Source organism: Magallana gigas, chromosome 5 (assembly GCF_963853765.1).
Source record: "Magallana gigas chromosome 5, xbMagGiga1.1, whole genome shotgun sequence".
NCBI lineage: Eukaryota > Metazoa > Mollusca > Bivalvia > Ostreida > Ostreidae > Magallana > Magallana gigas.
The window spans coordinates 35,829,850-35,848,085 of record NC_088857.1 but is presented as its reverse complement, the minus strand read 5'-3'; the positions used below and the strand labels follow the sequence as shown (position 1 = coordinate 35,848,085).

Below are 18,236 nucleotides of genomic sequence, written 5' to 3'. Positions count from 1 at the left end.
AAAATATTGTTTAATTGAATATTGCAGCCAACTACATTCTTTGCCATTGCCATTTACCTTTCCTGATTGACTTCCAGCCAATAGTAATTAATAACACCAAATGTATGTTTAGATATTTATAACTGAAACAACCATAAAATCATACAATACATAAAGGTTGGATTGAAATGGCCGCAAATTGTGCAGGAGTCAAGGGAGACAACTAGGATACCTTAACAAAATGGGCAAGCTAGTGGCCTCGCTTATTCGAGTGCCATGAAACCCCATTCATGACACGCATGGTGGCTAGGCATACAAGCTGCACAGCTTTTATACCCTGCCTCTGGCCTGCTACCTGGTTTAACTTTTAAACACCACCAGCTTGTAGCCTCTCCTCCTTTTTTATGGAGGTAGAGGGGGTCTGAGCACTGAAATGCTGCAGACCCCAAGCAGTTTAGGAACACATTACACACATTTGCTCAATGGCATTAAACTTCCATGTTAACACACCACCATGAGACCCCCTCATGCTTTATGCAGATGGGCAGAGATAACCAGGATAAGCTAGTGCAGAATTTATGTCTCCCTTGACCCCGTAACTTACATCGATGTGATGTTCCCCACTAAATTTGCCCCCTTTGAAACTTTAGTTACTAAGGTCCTATGTTCTAATATACTAGCAAGTGCACTGCACTATAAAAACAACTTATTCATTCAAATTCATTCTTCCCCTTATAATGAATTCTAAGCCCCCTTGGATATTGTTTAGATACGCCTTGTTTCCCCTTTCTGATATGTGGGTTCCATTGTACCTAAATAAACCAGTTTGGTGAACATAAATATTTTTGTCATGAACAATGCAAGCCCCGTTTACTTCCGATGTAATAAATGTTCTAATAGCCTTGTTTACCTTGCGCCGTTTTAAATTTATTTTAGCCCCACCCTTGCCTCAGGGGACCCCATGCCCGTAGAGACTGGGAAATAGTGTTGACCAAATAAGTAATTTTTTCAGAAGCATTACATTATAGCGATACAAACTACATTGAATTTCATGCGAAAATCACAGTGCTGTATTGCCAGATGCCGTAAGATCATTGGATCTTGCATAAATGACCAATACATCAGGGGATGGTTGGCTTTTAATCTTCTCAGAAATAAGTTTGTCCAGGTCTTTTCAGTATAGTCCCCTTATTCCTTTCCAGGTGATTTCCACGCCAAGGTTCAGGTTCTTTCCACCTGGTCTCTTCACTGCTTCCCCCCCGGCCCAATACGGTATTGACGTTTCCATTATCCAGACTGTTTTGAAATCTGGAATACTTTTGGCAAAATTAGCCGGTATTCTATTACAAATAACGGTGAATTTACAATCAAATATAATTTTGAAAAGCCCTTGATTCCCATCTGCCTAAAGCTTTAATTTCTGATTCTGAAACACCTTGTTTAGCAAGATCTGTAGCTCTGCCAATTCTAAAGCTATGTGGTCTACAATGTCCCTGAATGCCATTAAATTGGAGAGTCTTTTGCAGCATGCAATTAAATTGGTATCTTGTTATGGCTTTGTCATCCATATTGGTAAAAAAAAAAAAGAAGAGAGCCGCTGTCGGGGCGTAGTCGTAAAAAGTTTAGTACCCAACTACTGGACAGGTGTCGGGGTTGGGTTGTCTAGATATGTGCAACGTTGTTGCCTTTCCAATCTGATCTGTTTTTTACCTTGGAATTAAGATACTGACATTGTTTCCCTCAACTGAGATGTGTGCCCTGTGGATGGCCAAGACCTCGCTTACCCTAAGCGAACCGTGATATGTGATGGAAAAAAAAGTGGAGAATAAAACACTCTCATAGGGGGATCTGCAAATAGATGGCAATACTAATATGACTCTTTGTAAAATGGGCAAAGTTAAAGGAATTCGCGGGTCTGTTGTGACGCCTCGCTTTCTATGGAGACCCTGCAAGGCTTTTTTAACAATAAACAATTGAGTGTTATCTTGAATGCCTCTTAATTTGTGAATATAAGATAGAGCACTAATGTACAGAGCTGCTGTTCTGTACGCTGTACCTGAAATGGACAAATGGGCAATAAAATTAAGTAAGTGATCAATAGAAATGGGAAAAACAAATGTTAACCCACAACTGTTCAGAAATTTTGTGAAATTGGTCAAAGCTCCTTGATAGGCTTTATATGTGTTTGTTGAAATGGAGCCCTGTAGGAGCCTGTTAGCTTCAGTTATTAAATTTCCCAAATGTTCTTGGGGAGGTGTTGGCCATGGGTCTGCTGTTGGTGCTAGCTGCCGGAATTTGCCCCACTGTGAACGAGAGAGACAATCCGCGATAGAATTTAACTTAGATGGTATGTGTTTTGCTTTTAATAAAATATTGAATTTCAGACATGTTAGAACCAGTTTTCTTACAATTTTCATGACCCTAGGTGATTTTGATGTTGTGGTGTTTATAACCTGCACAACTGCCATGATATCAATGTAGAACAAAAATTTTGGAGTTGGCAAAACGCTGTTTCCACAGCTCAAGGGCTATCTGCACTGGAAAGAGTTCTAGGAAGGTCACATCTCGATTTATGCCCTTGGACAAACCAACAACTTGGCCAATGGGCATATGCCCACTTGCCTGCGAAAAATATACCAAATCCCCCCGCTTCTCCCCGTCCACTGTCGGTAAAGAGCTGTAAAATGTCGTTATTAACCCATGTGCCCTCTGTAATGACTGAAATACCATTTTAATGACTGGAGAAATGTGAGCCAAACTTGTAGGTTAGATTTCATTTCCGCAGTCACTCGTTTGTGGGTATGCGGTTTTGTGAGGCCAATGGTTGCGTCAGTAAGGGGTCGACAAAAAGCCCTACCCGGCGCTATGACTCTACATGCAAAATTCAAAAGACCTAGTAATGACTGAAGTTGTTTAAGAGTTGCCTTCTTTAATTTCGTGACCTCGGTGATCTTTAGTCTAATTTCATGATTTTTTTCTATTGGTAATTTCATGATCATTTCTACAGTATCAATTTCAATGCCTAAAAATGAGCACTTGGGTTGGTTGTACTGTTTTTTCATTTGCAATTGGGACCCCGATGTCACTGCACAGCAACAGAAAGGTGTCCAAGATTTTTTTGCTTAAAATCTTGGCCATAAAAAAGGAAATCATCTAGATAGTGTAGAATCGACAGATTTTGTGCATGAACCTGTGTCAGCCAATGAAGAAAGCTAGCAAATCTGTCCCAGATTGCACAACTAATCTTACAACCAAATGGCAGCATCTTGTCATAAAAGTAAGCATTGTAACAGAAAAAACCTAACAGATCAAAATCGGTGCTGCTAACTGGTATTGGCCGAAAGGCTAATTTGATGTCTGACTTTGCAAGATATGCCTCACTTCCTAATCTGGTAATCATGGCAGCAGCATCATCTATAGTTGAATAGGTCACAGAAAATAAAAGAATTAATAGAAGTAGCTTCTGGATAAGATACATGTAAGTGGTGAGTAAGACGATAGTCACCATCCTTTTTGGGCACCAGACCTAGCGGAGGAACCTGAAGTGTTGGAAAAGGCGGTTGCTTAAAGGGGCTTGTGTCACTCTCCCCTGTGAAATTTCCCTGTCAATCTTTTGCTCTGCTACTGAATACTGTTTGCATAAACTTGGTAGATTTTTTGAAAACCTAGGTAATCTAGGGCTAATATATTGTAATTTGAAACCGTGCATAAAGCCTTGCGTTAGAAAATGATAATCTGAGTAGTTTTGGGTATGATAAAAAATTGTGTCTAATTTAATAGGGGTCTTGCCCAACTTGTAAAGCTGACTTGTTGTTAAAACAGTTGGAAGCTTGGTGTTTGCCTCTGCATCTTCTACAGATGTGCTTGAATCTGCATCTGGGGAAAAAATTGCACCTTTTACATTGGTTAAAATGATAGCAATACTGAATTGCAGTAGATGTGCTGTTTTCACCTGAAAATTGCTTAGCATTGTTGACCCGAGCTTTACTTACAGAACCAGCCTGACCTGTCACATATAAAAGCCTAAATTCGTGATTTATTACACCCTAAGATGATTCTGGGTGGCTGGCTTTACGAAGACGATATTGTTCATCGTACTTAAACCAACCTTGCGATCTAGCCGAAGCTAGTCTGATATCGCGCATGCATTTTAACATCTCCTGTGCCCTGGTTTTAAATTTTTCTAACACTACGCTCATGAAAGCATCGGTCTATTTGTCTATTGTCAGGTAAGGGCCAAAATTTGACTTGACTGCGGAATTTCCCATCTCTAATTTTTATCTCGCCTTGACCCCCCCCCCAAACTGTTGTTAATTTCTTTGGCTGATTTTAATAATAAACTTAAATCAATAAATTGTCCCTCCTAGATTTTTTGTTTTAATTTCAAAGGCACATGCTGCCCTACATTGTCGAAACAACTAACTTCCGGTACTGGAGTGAAGTCAGAAAGATTGACATCCAAAGAAAAGTTTGAGTTATGGAGGTTACCAATATTGGGAAGCCCAAAGTCTTCAGTTCCGCTTTCGTGGTCACTCACATCTGATGGTGGCGCTTATTGAGGCAGGGGGGAGGGGGGCATCATGATGGCTGGCCTCAGCCTGAGGCTCGGTATAACTGGGCTTTTTTTGCCTTGTGAGATGCACGGCCTTTTTTGACCACTGCCCCTTGCCGGAGAGATCATGCCCCCTTTCCCAGGTTTCTTCGTCGTTTCGGTGGCATTCTGGGTTCTTGATGTACCTCAGATTTGAAATCTTTTCTTTTTGTGCCTTTCCTTGCCAGATGGTAGACAGGAAGAGGAAGATGCTACATGTAGCTTAGATAACTCTTACTGATGCTGACTATTTTACATAAATTAACCTGTACCTAGTTAGGTCATCAATGTGAGACAATGCTACTAAATCAATTAAAAGAGATTATCTAATATTCATTTCAATTATTTGTATTATTTATGCATTTTAACTTAAACATGTCATATAATGGACCTATTAATATTGTATAGCATTTATCTAGAACCATTCCAAGTTAAAAGTTAGTCTCACGTGCATGTATATTTTGTTTTTATTCATATTCAATTTGCGTAAATTTAAACATAAGGTGCATTTCTGTTGACGGGTAAAATATTTTGTAGAAGTAAGTAGTTTAAATTTTTCCACAACATGGAAGAAGTATTCAGCAGTGGAAGCTGATTCTGGTAGATATACATGCACACACTCTGGTTATCATGTTCCTGTGAGTGTATCTGTGTATGTCACTGTCATTAAACCAGGTAAATTTAGTTTGAAAACTGCTAAAATAGTTTCATTAAAATCACAAATGCATACTAAAGAGATGCTCAGAAATTTTTGTATTAAAAAAATAAAAAATTTAGTTTAACCACAGAAGTTGTATATAATTTCTCATGTTCAATGGAAAGATTCATACTTATTTTGATTATGGAATTTTGTAGAGCAAAAGAAATGTGAGAGTGAATGGTCAGAGGGTGTTCTATGGAATGCTATACTTGCTGGAACAACTAAACTGGAACCTTGTCCAGCAAAACAGAAAGGTTGCTCATTTCTGTAATAACAACATTTATATAAGTCTCAAATGTACTATACAGTGCGAAGAAACAATGCATCTAATGTGTGTGGTCTATTAATTTAAAATATAAAGCTTAAAGCTAAATACATAGAGATACATGATTCAAAAATGTTCATTTAGGGACTGCAAAAAGATATTGTGAACCAATTGGAGTATGGAAATCTCCAAGCTTTATCAACTGCGTATCTGAAACTTTTACAAACGTATCATTGCTAGTAAGTTGTCACATATTGCAACAGATAAATACTGATGTTAATATATCTTCAAGAATTACACTATTTGAATTTTAATCCATTTTGTGGTTTGATTGACTCATTCGTTTCATTTATGGTCACATTTTCAGTTGGACGTACTAATAGAAGATGGAATACAAGATACTAAAAATGTTCAAAGTAAGGTCAACAACGCCTTACAAATGATGAGAAACATTACATCGCCGACCAGTGAACTCGGTGCTGGGGATCTAAGCTCCTCTCTGGACATCTTGGAGAAAATTGTCGATCTCATTAACTCGACAGGGTCAACTATCGAGACAGAGGTCATTTGGTCACATAATTCCTGACACGCCTTTCTATCAAATTACCAATTCTGTTCATTCGCTGATTATTAGGGCCCGCAAGGATTTGCGGGTGCCCTATAGTAATCACTCTGTCCGTCCGTCCTTCTGTCCGTCCGTCTGTCACTCTTCCGTCCACAAATTTCCTGTTTTTTTCTAATAACTTTTTTTATGGTTGCCCAATCAAGTTCAAATTTGGTATGGTAGTTCAGTAGGCAGAAATACATATTTTGATGCGAAGTTTGGTTCTCTATGTCTTCTGGTTTGGAGCTGGGGTGGTGGGGTAGATTCCTGACTATGCATAAGAATGAATGGGGAAAGAGAGATAACTGCTGAGAATGAATGGGCAAAGAGAGATAACAGCTGAGAATGTTACCATTGTATACATGGAAGGCTGTGCAATATTTGTCCTTTGGGATTAATTAACCTTCCACGGGAATAAAATCCTAAGCTTTATCTTTATCTGTCACATTGAGATTAATTACTGCACTGCCTGTGTCTGTAAATGAACTTTGTTTTAAAGTTAAGGTCAATTTTGAATGATGTGTAGTATTGTGTACATTCTTTGAAATATGGATTTAAAATATAATAATCATATTTTATTTTGGTTAAAATACCGAACACAATGATTTATAATAATTTTATTGAATTCTAAAATCAAGATATATATTAAGATATTCTTTTTCACTATTTTATTTTTTAATAATTTATTTTATTTTGTTCTGCCTTAGTATTGTTAATTGAAAACAGATCGCCATAATTTTTTCAGCTCAGAAAAGAATTTGTGCAAAGTTCATTTCCAAATACATGTATCTTCAGCATCAAACGGTCACTGGTGATATTCCGCCGCCCGTAAGAATTAACATACAAATGTTCTACCTGATTTTACTTCACAGTAATTTGCAAATCCTTATATCCGTTATAGTAGCAAACCGTCGCATTTCGCGTCCGTTGTTTACTTGCCTTGACTGGCTGTCTATTATGACGTCACCTTGTTTTGGATTCACGAAGAGTTATTTACGTCATCGTTTACGAATCAACAAATCAGAAGCGAATAATTAAAAAGGAGGGAATATTCTCTTAATAATATTCCTAGCCGGTCAATATTAAAAAAAATATTGACCGGTCAATATTTTTCGGACGAGCTAATATTACAATTATTGACTATTCGTCTATATAGAGTTATATAGTGAGAATATACTACTGAATATAACAATATACAAATATTGACTGGGTTTGAGGGCAACATTGATTATATTAGCCCTCGAGGGACGAAATATTTCGTCCCAAGGGGGCTAATATAATCAATGTTGCCCGAACACAATCAACATTTGTTTTGTTATATGAAGAAACAAACCAAAAATTTAAGAAAATAATTGAAAACAGATCACCGTAATTTTCTCAGTTCAACAAAGAATTAACGAATTCAATTTTGTGCAAAGTTCATTTCCAAAATATCCTCAGCATTAAACGGCCACTGGTGATATTCCACCGACCGTAATAATTAACATACAGATGTTCTACCTGATTTTACTTCACGGTAATTCGCAAATCCTTATACAGTATCCGTTATGAAAGCAAACCGTCGCATTGCACGTCCGTTGTTTACCTGCCTTGACTGAATGACTATTATGACGTCACCTTGTTTTGGAGTCGCGAAGAGTTATTAACGTCATCGTTTACGAATCAACAAATCCAGAGGCGATTATTTTGAAATAGAGGGAATGTTCTCTAGATATTATTCCTAGTCTATCAATAACAAAAAAATATTGACCGGTCAATATTTTTCGGACGAGCTTATATTACAATTATTGACTTATCATCTATATAGAGTTATATACCATTTTTGAATAAGTTTTATCGTTATGTCACAAATGAAATAATTTTATTACTATGCCCTGAAAATTGCTGAATCACACCGGAAACAGTTATATTGCCCTCCCGGAAACAGTTATATTTCACAGGAAATAGTTATATTGCCCTCCCGAAACTGTATTATCACCATCGCGTGCAAGAATCCTGCATATCAATTACGTCGGGTTCGAAATTCAACAAGCCAGTTGCTAAGCAAACGTAAACAGATCCGCGAATTTTAAACATGTCAGGCCAACGTCTGCGGTTTGTTGATCTAAATTCAGATGAACTCGATAGTTTAATTGATGAAAAAAATTCGGCAAATACGACAAAAGTGATAAACTCAAGCGTTAGTGTTTTAAAAAAATTTCATCTGCCTTGTGAATTAAATAATATGTTGATAACCCGAGTTTGATTTGTTTAAAAATGTTATATAACATATATTACATGTCTTCTCGGGCGACAATACCAGAATATTTGTCCCTCGGTGACAGGAAAGCCCTGGAGTGTTATGTCGCCCTCTGCCTTCGGCATCGGGCGACATAACACTTCAGGGCTTTCCTGTCACCTCGGGGCAAATATTCTGGTATGTCGCCCTCGAAGCCATGTAATATATGTATAATATAGTGAGAATATACTACTGAATATAACAAATATATATATATATATATATATAAAATTTCCCAATACAGCAAAAAAAAAAATTGGCACAGTTTTAAATAATTTAAAAATAATAAATATCCAGAATAAAATCACAAATTGATCCTATTTACTGCAAACGTTTTCGCCACTCCTGGCTCTTCAGGCAGTTATGTACAAATGACTAATATGTAACGTAGTAACGTCAGTAAGCAAAAGTTCATTGTGACGTCATAATAACGTTAAAGTAGGGGAAAGTTAGAGTCACAGAGCAACACGGCGCCAAGATAATAATAATCGCAAATATTACAAATGATTCAATTATATCACATGCATATAATAAATTTTTCACTGAGTGCGATTAAGTTTTGGTTTAAATAATTTAATAAAGTTGTCTTCCTTGGCTAAGCGCAGTATTTCATTTTCATTTGGAAGTTTATAAAATGGGAATAATGTAAATTTTCCCTGGCCGCATTCAGCAAAATGTTCACAACATGGAGTATTACGAACACTCGGGTCTTTAATATGTTGCTTGTGGACACGAACACGCGCGTTTAGTTTCCCCGTCTGTCCAATATAAAATTCTCTGCATGTTCGGCTAATAGTACAATAAATAACATTTTCAGATTTACAGTTCATCGACGAATAGAAGCGTATTTCCATCCCAGATTTTACTAGAATTGTATTTCCTTCTTCTATGTAAGCACATGTACCACATCTCGGGTCGCCGCATTTTTTCACGGATGGAATTTCCTCCCGCATTGTAAATCGGGCCTTGGTCAATATGTGTTTAAGATTCGGTGCTTGTCGTCGCCTACTGATTATGTCCTTGGATTGTAATAATTTCTTCAAATTTTCTGACTGTTCTAAAATAGGGTAAAGTCGTTTTGCGTCTGTTAGAATATTTCTGTTTCTTGGATTGTGGGTCACAACAAAAGCAAGTTTCCCGTCGTTGTTGCTAGTATTAGAAGACCGGCGAGGATTACGTAGAACATGTAATGGAATTTTTGTCGCTCTTTTTACTCCAGCGTTGATTAAATTTTTCGGGTATCTCAGTCGTTGCAGAAATATTTTTAATTCTTCCAGACGTTTAGATCGTAAGGTTTTGTCTTTGATATTTGCACAAATTCTCCCTGCTAAGTTAAACGGAATATTGCGTTTTGTGTGGGAAGGGTGGCATGATCTAAAATCAAGATATTGGTGTGTGTCCGTGGGCTTACAGTATAAATCTGTTGTTATACATGACCCATTTTTTATAATACGTAGATCTAAAAATGGAAGTGCCTTGTCACCCTTCTCAATCGTAAATTGTATTGATTCATTTAAAGTATTTAGTAAAGAATGAAATTTCATTAAGTCGTCTTCCCAGAAAATGAAACAGTAGTCAAGATAGCGTTTCCAATTGGATCCTATATAGGTACTAAGTTCGGCATCAAACACCTATGATGTTCTTTCAAAAAGTGTATTCTCTAAATACCCCCACTACTAACGTAGCATATGTGGGTGCAACTTTAGTCCCAATAGCGGTACCTTTTGTTTGTAAAAAGTGAAAGTCAAAGTAAAAGTAGTCATTCTCCAGAACTAATTTTAGTCCTTCAAGTATGAATTCTTTTGAGAACCGAGCATTTAGAGTGTTCGGATGTCTGTCTATCCAGTAATTTATGGCCTCTAGTCCTTATGTATGCTGGATGTTAGTATAAAGACTAATAACATCGAAGCTGACGAGAATTGTTTTAGGATCAACACTTTCAGGAATATAGTTCAGAAAATCCATATCATCTCTGACAGAACTTGGTAATAATTCACAAAGAGGTTTCAGTATAATGTTCAGTAAGTTACTTAGTCTTTGAGTGCTTGATGCTGGTCCAGCGATGATAGGACGAATTTTCAAGTCGGTTTGTTGAGGTATTTTAATATATATATCAGCACAATTTTTTACCGCGTCTTTGATTTCCTTAGATTTGTGAATTTTGGGCAATCTAAAGAAGTTACTGGATTTTACCTCAAAGTTTGTTAAGTAATCAATTTCATTTTTAGTCAGGTTTTCGGCATGTTTTTTAAAAAGTTTCTCCACTCTCAGTATTGTGTGTCTATCCTCGTTTGTTGATAATTTACGATAAAAACTTGAATTAGTTAGTTCGTTCAACACCATTTCTCTATAATGGAGTTTATCCATAATAACTACAGCGCCTCCTTTGTCGGCTTCTTTTATAATTATTGTTGAATCCCGTTGTAAGTTGTTGATAGCATGTTGTTGAGATACGGGTAAACAATTATTTATTATTGTTTCTCCATTGTTTGTGATTGCAGATGATTTAAGACACGTGATGTATTCTTCCAGATGTTTGTCCCTGTTATGAGGGGGTCTTAAGTCTAAAGCCTTTTTTATTACGAACAAATGATTCATCCTCATCTGCTGAGTTTTGAAATAATTCCTTTAGGCGCAATTTACGAAGTCGACGTTGTCCTTTTTAGGAGTTCGAGTAAATTTCAAGCCATGTTTTAATAATCTTATTTCGGTCTCATTTAAATCCCTTCCAGATAAATTTATAATTTTAGGACCCGTTGGCTCATTTAGCAATAATTTTTTAAACGGAACGTGACCTGTTTCTTCCGTGTTCTCTGGGCTCGGCGTTGGCCTAAAAAATTAAAAAAATTCACACTTGAATTAGGATTACGTGTTTGGTTTTCTCATTTGGTCCCTTCGTTATCTGTATGATGATGCTTTTGTCCATCATTTTGTCCACCATTTTGTCTTTGTTCATGCGTGCTGGGTCTAGCATTATTGAATCTTTGTTTGTTTGTCAAATCATTAATTCCCCTTTGGACAGATCCTGGGTTGTGAGGTTGTCGGTGTTGGTAGTTTCCTCGTTGTGGTTGTTTACCATGTTTTACTGCATTTGCATATGACTCTTGTCGCTGACTTTCCGCTACTTTAACGTTATTATGACGTCACAATGAACTTTTGCTTATTGACGTTACTACGTTACATATTAGACATTTGTACATAACTGCCTGAAGAGCCAGGAATGGCGAAAACGTTTGCAGTAAATAGGATCAATTTGTGATTTTATTCTGGATATTTGCAGTGTCCGGTAAAAATATAATAAAAGAAAAAAAGCAAAACTAACTGCAAAACATATATAAACTTATATATATATATATATATATATATATATATATATATATATATATATATATATATATATATATATATATATATATATATATGATTCAGTGACAGATTTAAAGCACACCGACTTTCTTTTGTAATTCTTTATATATAAGCTTGACTGAAAACTCTGAAAAAATTTTGATATTCAAAACTATTGGAGACATTTTCTCATTTAAATCTTAAATTCAAAACATTTTCAAAACATTAAATTTAAGATTTAGCCACTTTTGCATCATTATACGAAACCGATTTTATTTAATTTCTAGGTAACTTTAAAAATAAAATGTTATTTGCATACGACGAAATTCGCATTCCAAATGTTTTAAAATAATTCTTTCATGTAAATTCTATATGTATATTCAAAAATATAAGCCATGTGCTCTGAATAATAAAAATGTGACGTTCAGGGAGATAGAACATATCAACGCGCAAAACTAGGTTTCTTATTTGATCTAATAAGCTTAAAGTCTGCCCATATCTTTTTTTTAACCATTTTGAGTAATTAAGAATATAATTAGATAATATAGCAAGTCGTTAAATTGTAAAAATTATCTGATAAGTGAGATAATCGTTATGATTTTGGAACACGTATTGACACGAACTTGTGTTGCGAAAATGAATGTTGTTTAATAAGTACTAACGAATTTCTGTTTATGGTTGTATATTGTTGTGTTTACAAGTTGTAATGATTTTTTTCTTTTGAAGGTGTTTTATGGTGTTATTGACAACGTTGTATCAGCTAACAACTCCGAATCGTGGAAAACGGTCAGTGATAAGGTAATTATATATCATTTAATTTAGAGCATAATTCTACTACTGTTTATGAATTTCATGAAATATTTTTCAATGCAATAGAAAACATATGACAAATATGTATTTTATCCTTACCAACATAATCTTCTCACACCTTCACACAAGGTGTGCAACTCTGATAGATTAAAAAAATCCATATGCCTTTGAAGCGATCAATTGATATTATCGCAAAAGATATAAAATATTCTCAGTATCTTGTTAATATAATTAAATGATCTTTATTTAACCTCCTCGCATACCGCAGAGAAAGGCTAAACCTTTTTAAGACGACATATACTAAGGGAGTAAAGCATTTGTTTACTTTTAATAATTTTAAAGAGAACTGTATGCCTACAGATGACTGCAGATTACATTTGTCCGAATTATTTTGTTTGCTATCTGTTGTGTCAAAGAAATATAGATAACATTTATTTTCATTTTCAAAGGTCGCCTGGTATTTTAAGAGTGCTCTTATCACAGCACTCTGCAAGTTCATAGAAAATAAATTTGTTCAATATTGTTATGATATAGGTTACATGACATACTAATGATAGTTTTTCCCTAAGGATAGCCTATGAAAGCCTTGTTAAAAGGTTATTTCCAATGGGGTCCTTATATAACAGTTTGGTTAATAACAAAATGTGCACTACAAATTTATATAATGGAATTTAGGCAGGATATTGAAGAGGAATATAGCATAATGCTTTGAGAAATGACATATTTTTAAATTATTTTCACAACTTTAAAGTTATAATAATACATATGTTAAAAATGGATTTGGACAAGCAGTCATATAGTATCTCTTGCATTAGTAAACAAGAAAGATTTTATGGATTTCTTAAATTTTTGCTTAGAATTAGTTTCCTTGACATCCAAAGGCATTGCATTTCAGTCTTTGATAGCATTGTAGAAAAAAAACATGAAGACTCTTTACCTTTTATCTTAGGTATAATAAAATTCTTATTGGTTGCACTTCTTGTAATATTGTTATTCAATACAAAATGATCATTAAGATATACTGGTGCATTGCCATGGTATATTTCAAAAACATGGTTGAGTCTTAATTGGACATCAGAACGACTATATCTTCAACTCTTAACATATTTAAATAATCTAAGATGATACTGATTCTATGACCCATGTTTAAAACGAATCCTACTAGTTTGCTCTGGGTAACTTGCAATCGATGCTTAAGTTGTTTGTTTATTCCACAATACCAAGAAGAACAAGCATAGTCAAAATAACATTGTTAAAGGCAGATCATAGAATCTTTCTGGACTGTGTACTTAGACAGGATGCATTTATGTATAAAAAAAATTAAGTCTAGCGTTTACTTTTTGAATAATGCTTAAAACAATATTTATACTTGTCAGTACAGATTCTTAAGTATTTGACACTCTCAGAACCTATAATAACACGACCATCACACAAAATTTTAAAATCTGCAACATTTTTGAGTTTTCTTGATAAACCAAATAAAATAGATTCCATCTTGCCAAGATGAAATGACAATCTGTTGTCCACTAACCATGAAGAACACTTCAAGAACACTTCCCAGTTTTAGTGCAATAATATCAGGATCTCTGTGTGCATATCGTCAGCATACAAAATAAGTTTACAGTCATCATCAACACTTGCGGCTATATCGTTTATATATATAAGAAATAAAAGAGGACCTAAAATACTACCTTGGGGAACACCACAATTAATCACACTGAAATCAAAGGAAATATTATTGACAGAGACTTGTCGTTGTCTACATAACAGATACGATTTAAACCATTCAGTGGATAGAACACCTAAAATTTCTAGTTTGTCACATAAAATTGTATGGTCAATAGTATCAAAAGCTTGTTATAAATCTAACATTACCATGCCTGTAAACGAATCACTTCTAATAAAATCTAACATGTGTATTAAACAAGTACAGTACCGATCAGACCCAACCTAACACCAGAGTAAACCCCAACTAAACCCCGGGTTTACTTTTTGGGTCTACTTCGGGTTTACTTTTTGAAAATGTGGGTCCACTCGGGGGTTTACTTTGGGTTTACTCGAGAATTGCTTTTGGAGTCAACTACACGCACTGAAGTATGAAGCAGACCTGTATCTTATCTTATCATCCTACTGTCTGTGATTCCTGCCCCTTGTATATTCCAAATACACGTGTAGCGTCTGCTTTCAGGGTATATTTCTGATCGGGGTATTCTCTCTGTGTCCACTCTAGGTTTACTTGGGTTTACTCTGGGTCCACTCTAGTAAACCCAGAGTAAACCCAGAGTGTAAACACAGGGTTTAGTTTGGGTTTACTTTCTGTTAGGTTGGGTCTGATCGGTACTGTATCTGTAGAAAAATTGTTTCTAAAAGCTAATTAGTATGAATACAATAAGTAATTTTTGTTAAAAAAATCTAAAAGTTGAACATGGACACATTTTTCCAAAATTTTTCATACTGTACGTACACTCAGTTCATATATATCTTTTACAAATTAATGCTATGCTATGGCATGCGATATTAATAATATGCTATGAGATTTAAATGCAATGCTATGAAATTTGTATGCTATGCTATAAGAAATTGAAATGAAGGGCTTAATGATATGGTATGCTATGCTATGGTATGCCATGAGATTTTAACAAAACGCCTCCATTCTTCTTCTAAATAAAACCATTTAAAACCCAGTTAAAACATGTTGTATGCTATGCTTTGGTATGAGATATCAATGCTATGCTATGAAATTTCAATGATATGCTATGAAATTTCAATGATATGCTATGCTATGGTGTATGTTGTAAAAGACATGCATGAACTGACTGTAGTTTACTGACTGGTCGATAATTTCCGACTTCAAGGGGTTACCTTTCTTGATGGGAGGTTTGTCTCTAGCCCTTTTAAAATATTTCGGTACAATACCAGTAGCTATAGATTTATTAAAAATGGACATAATTGGTTCTTTAATATAAAAAGCATCATCTTTTAAAAACCTTGCTGGTATATCGTCTAATCCAGTACTTTTGTTAATATTCAGATTTCTCAATTCTTTGTAAATAAAATTTTCAGACAAAGGTGAAGTACTAGAGTATTGTTATTAACATTTTTATCTGCATAAAACTGTCCAAAAAAACTTGAAATAACAGAAAATATATGTGAAGGTCTACGTAACTTACTTACAAGCTTTGATGCAATAATTATTTAAAAAACAGTTAAAATGATCTGCTATAGTTTTACCATCAATATTTGAAACAATATTTCCACAATTGTTTTGTTTATATTTGTATCCAGTGTTCTTAAATTGTTGCCATAACTTTATACGCTCTGACCTATTTTCTTCAATTTTATCTTGAAAATATATGGACTCTAGGAAAGCTGAGAAGAATCATTTTAGATACAAGATTCAAAATACGAGATTAGAAATACGAGATTCAAGATTGGAAATTCGAGATTCAATATCTAATTAACCAATCAAATCAAGGGTCTGAAAACTCGTATCCTAGCGACATCAAACTGTTCTAAATAAAGATCATTAATCCAAGCTCTTATATACAAATAAATGCTATGTTCACTTCTCCCTAGCTAACTAAATAATTGTTTGTATTTATTTTTACACAAAATATTAAAGTAGACTAGTAATAATGCAGTGTGTTTCGCAGATCTAAGTGATTTTGTTTGCCCTGGTGCATTTCCACCTGATGCGTTTGAACCCTGGGGTATTTCACCACCAATAGTTTAAACCCCGGCTTTATTCACCCTTTTTGTGTAAAAATGCGGTAATGGTAGAGAGCTTCATAAGCGGAGCCAATTTTTTTTCGATAGGGGGGTCCTAGGCCAATTTTCAATAATTTTACTATGTAAATTAAATAAGCTTCAATTTTCCCTAGAAAAGTCCAGACCCCCTGACCCCCTGCTTTATAGACACCCCCCCCCCCCCCCCCCGCGCATGAAGATTATAGTAACTAGAGCAGAGCTCGTGGCAAAGCCACGAGTAGGTCTTCCGTTGTTGCTGCGAGTTAAAAATATATGTGATGTGGTGTCAAACGATTATAATTACTAAACTTTCAGTTCTGTTTTTGTTATAAAAACGTGTTGTGATTGAAAGCCTGCATATACAACGTGTATTGAAAAAGAAAATAAGAAAATGTTTTAGGAAAACTATTTGTCGCACACAGTTTATGTAATCGTAACAAACATAATTAAAAAATGAGATATTTATTGGCGAATTAAATTTTCAGAGGGTAGCAAGCATTGTTGTAAACAGTATGTACTCATGGGTCATGTCAGGAATTGTGGGGTTTTTTTTAAAACCGAACCCGTTTACAAAACACGTAACCTTTTCTCTAAGATAACTTCTTTATCTAAATATTTCTAAATTTTTGAAAACAGTGTACAATTTAGAATTGTTGCGTGCTGACAAAATTTACAGACCCTGAAACTTACTACTACACCAAAAAAGCGTGCGACTTACGTGCAAGAAACGTTTCGCGTTAACCGTTTAGGTTTCGTGTGAATCGTGAAGCGTTTCGTGTAAACCGTTTAGCGTTTCGGACAAAGCGTGCAGAGTTTCGGACAAAGCGTGTGAATCGCTTCGAGCAAAGCGTGCGAGAACCATGTGAAACGTTAATTAGATTTTATTCGGAACTCTCTGACAATTTGTTTCATAATGGCGCCCGTGTTTTACATTACATGTACCTTAAACTGTTAGAGGGAATTATATACTTATCTTTTTACAACGAATATTTGCCAGAATCGAATAATTTTTAGAAAAATTACTAATGGAAGACGAAGTTGAGGTTTTAAAAAATCATAGCTAGGTAATCATAAAACAGAAATAAATATTCTATCAGTGCGTGAAGTTGTTTGCCATTTGCACGATTATTTACCGAATTGTTTACAAATTAAAAAATTGACCCAGATATGAGCTGCCGGAAGTTCAAAGCAGAAAAAACGAAAATGTGAAAACAATTAAGCCTTACTATGAAAATAAGTTTGTTATTGATCCCTATTTAGTGGATAATAAGTAAATATAATTCATTTAAAAAGATAATGCATCATATCAAATAATAATGGAGCTTTGAATGAAATTACGACTTCAAATAGAACCACGTGTAGTTTTCCTAGTTTCGGTTCATTGCGACAGAAGTATTATTTGGCTTCATATATTGATAGATATACGGGAAAAACAAAGGAAAATGGCATCTACTTATCATCAATTACTATTATAAAGTGTGTTTATGATAATTCAATATTATAAAGTAACGCAAATGAAAACTGTTCAAGTCCAGTTTTAATTTGACGGGAAAACGGTATGATAAAAATAACGATCATATTATTTGTTTAAAGGACATATTCCCATTATTGTTTTTCCTTCTTCATTTATTCTCTATTAAAATGTACCTCTAGTATATTTTTGAAATTAATTCGCCTCAAAATATTCGGCCAGAAGTGATAAAGGGCGCTTAATTCGATACTGGGAAACGAATTCGAAACTAGTAAAATGGAGGGGGTGTTGAAATTACTTCCTTTATATTTTTGGAAGTTTGATACTACAGTTTAGAAGGACAAAGAAACGCGATTTAAACATAAAAAAATAATTATTTGGGATTCCGATAATAATAGTTGCATGCACGAAGAAACCGCATACTGATTCGTTACCGGTAAAATGAC

General features: G+C 34.9%; 1 protein-coding gene across 1 annotated transcript in view; it reads left to right on the top strand.

Moving 5' to 3' along the window:
* The window catches only part of LOC117693069 (adhesion G protein-coupled receptor B1-like), a 39,670-nt gene that overhangs the window by 2,422 nt on the left and 19,012 nt on the right, over positions 1-18,236 (top strand). Inside the window, exons 2-6 of the mRNA XM_066084854.1 lie at positions 5,108-5,245; positions 5,426-5,524; positions 5,680-5,774; positions 5,903-6,097; positions 12,489-12,560. Of these exons, the coding sequence (XP_065940926.1) occupies positions 5,108-5,245; positions 5,426-5,524; positions 5,680-5,774; positions 5,903-6,097; positions 12,489-12,560 (599 nt within the window). The remainder of the gene's footprint in view (positions 1-5,107; positions 5,246-5,425; positions 5,525-5,679; positions 5,775-5,902; positions 6,098-12,488; positions 12,561-18,236) is intronic.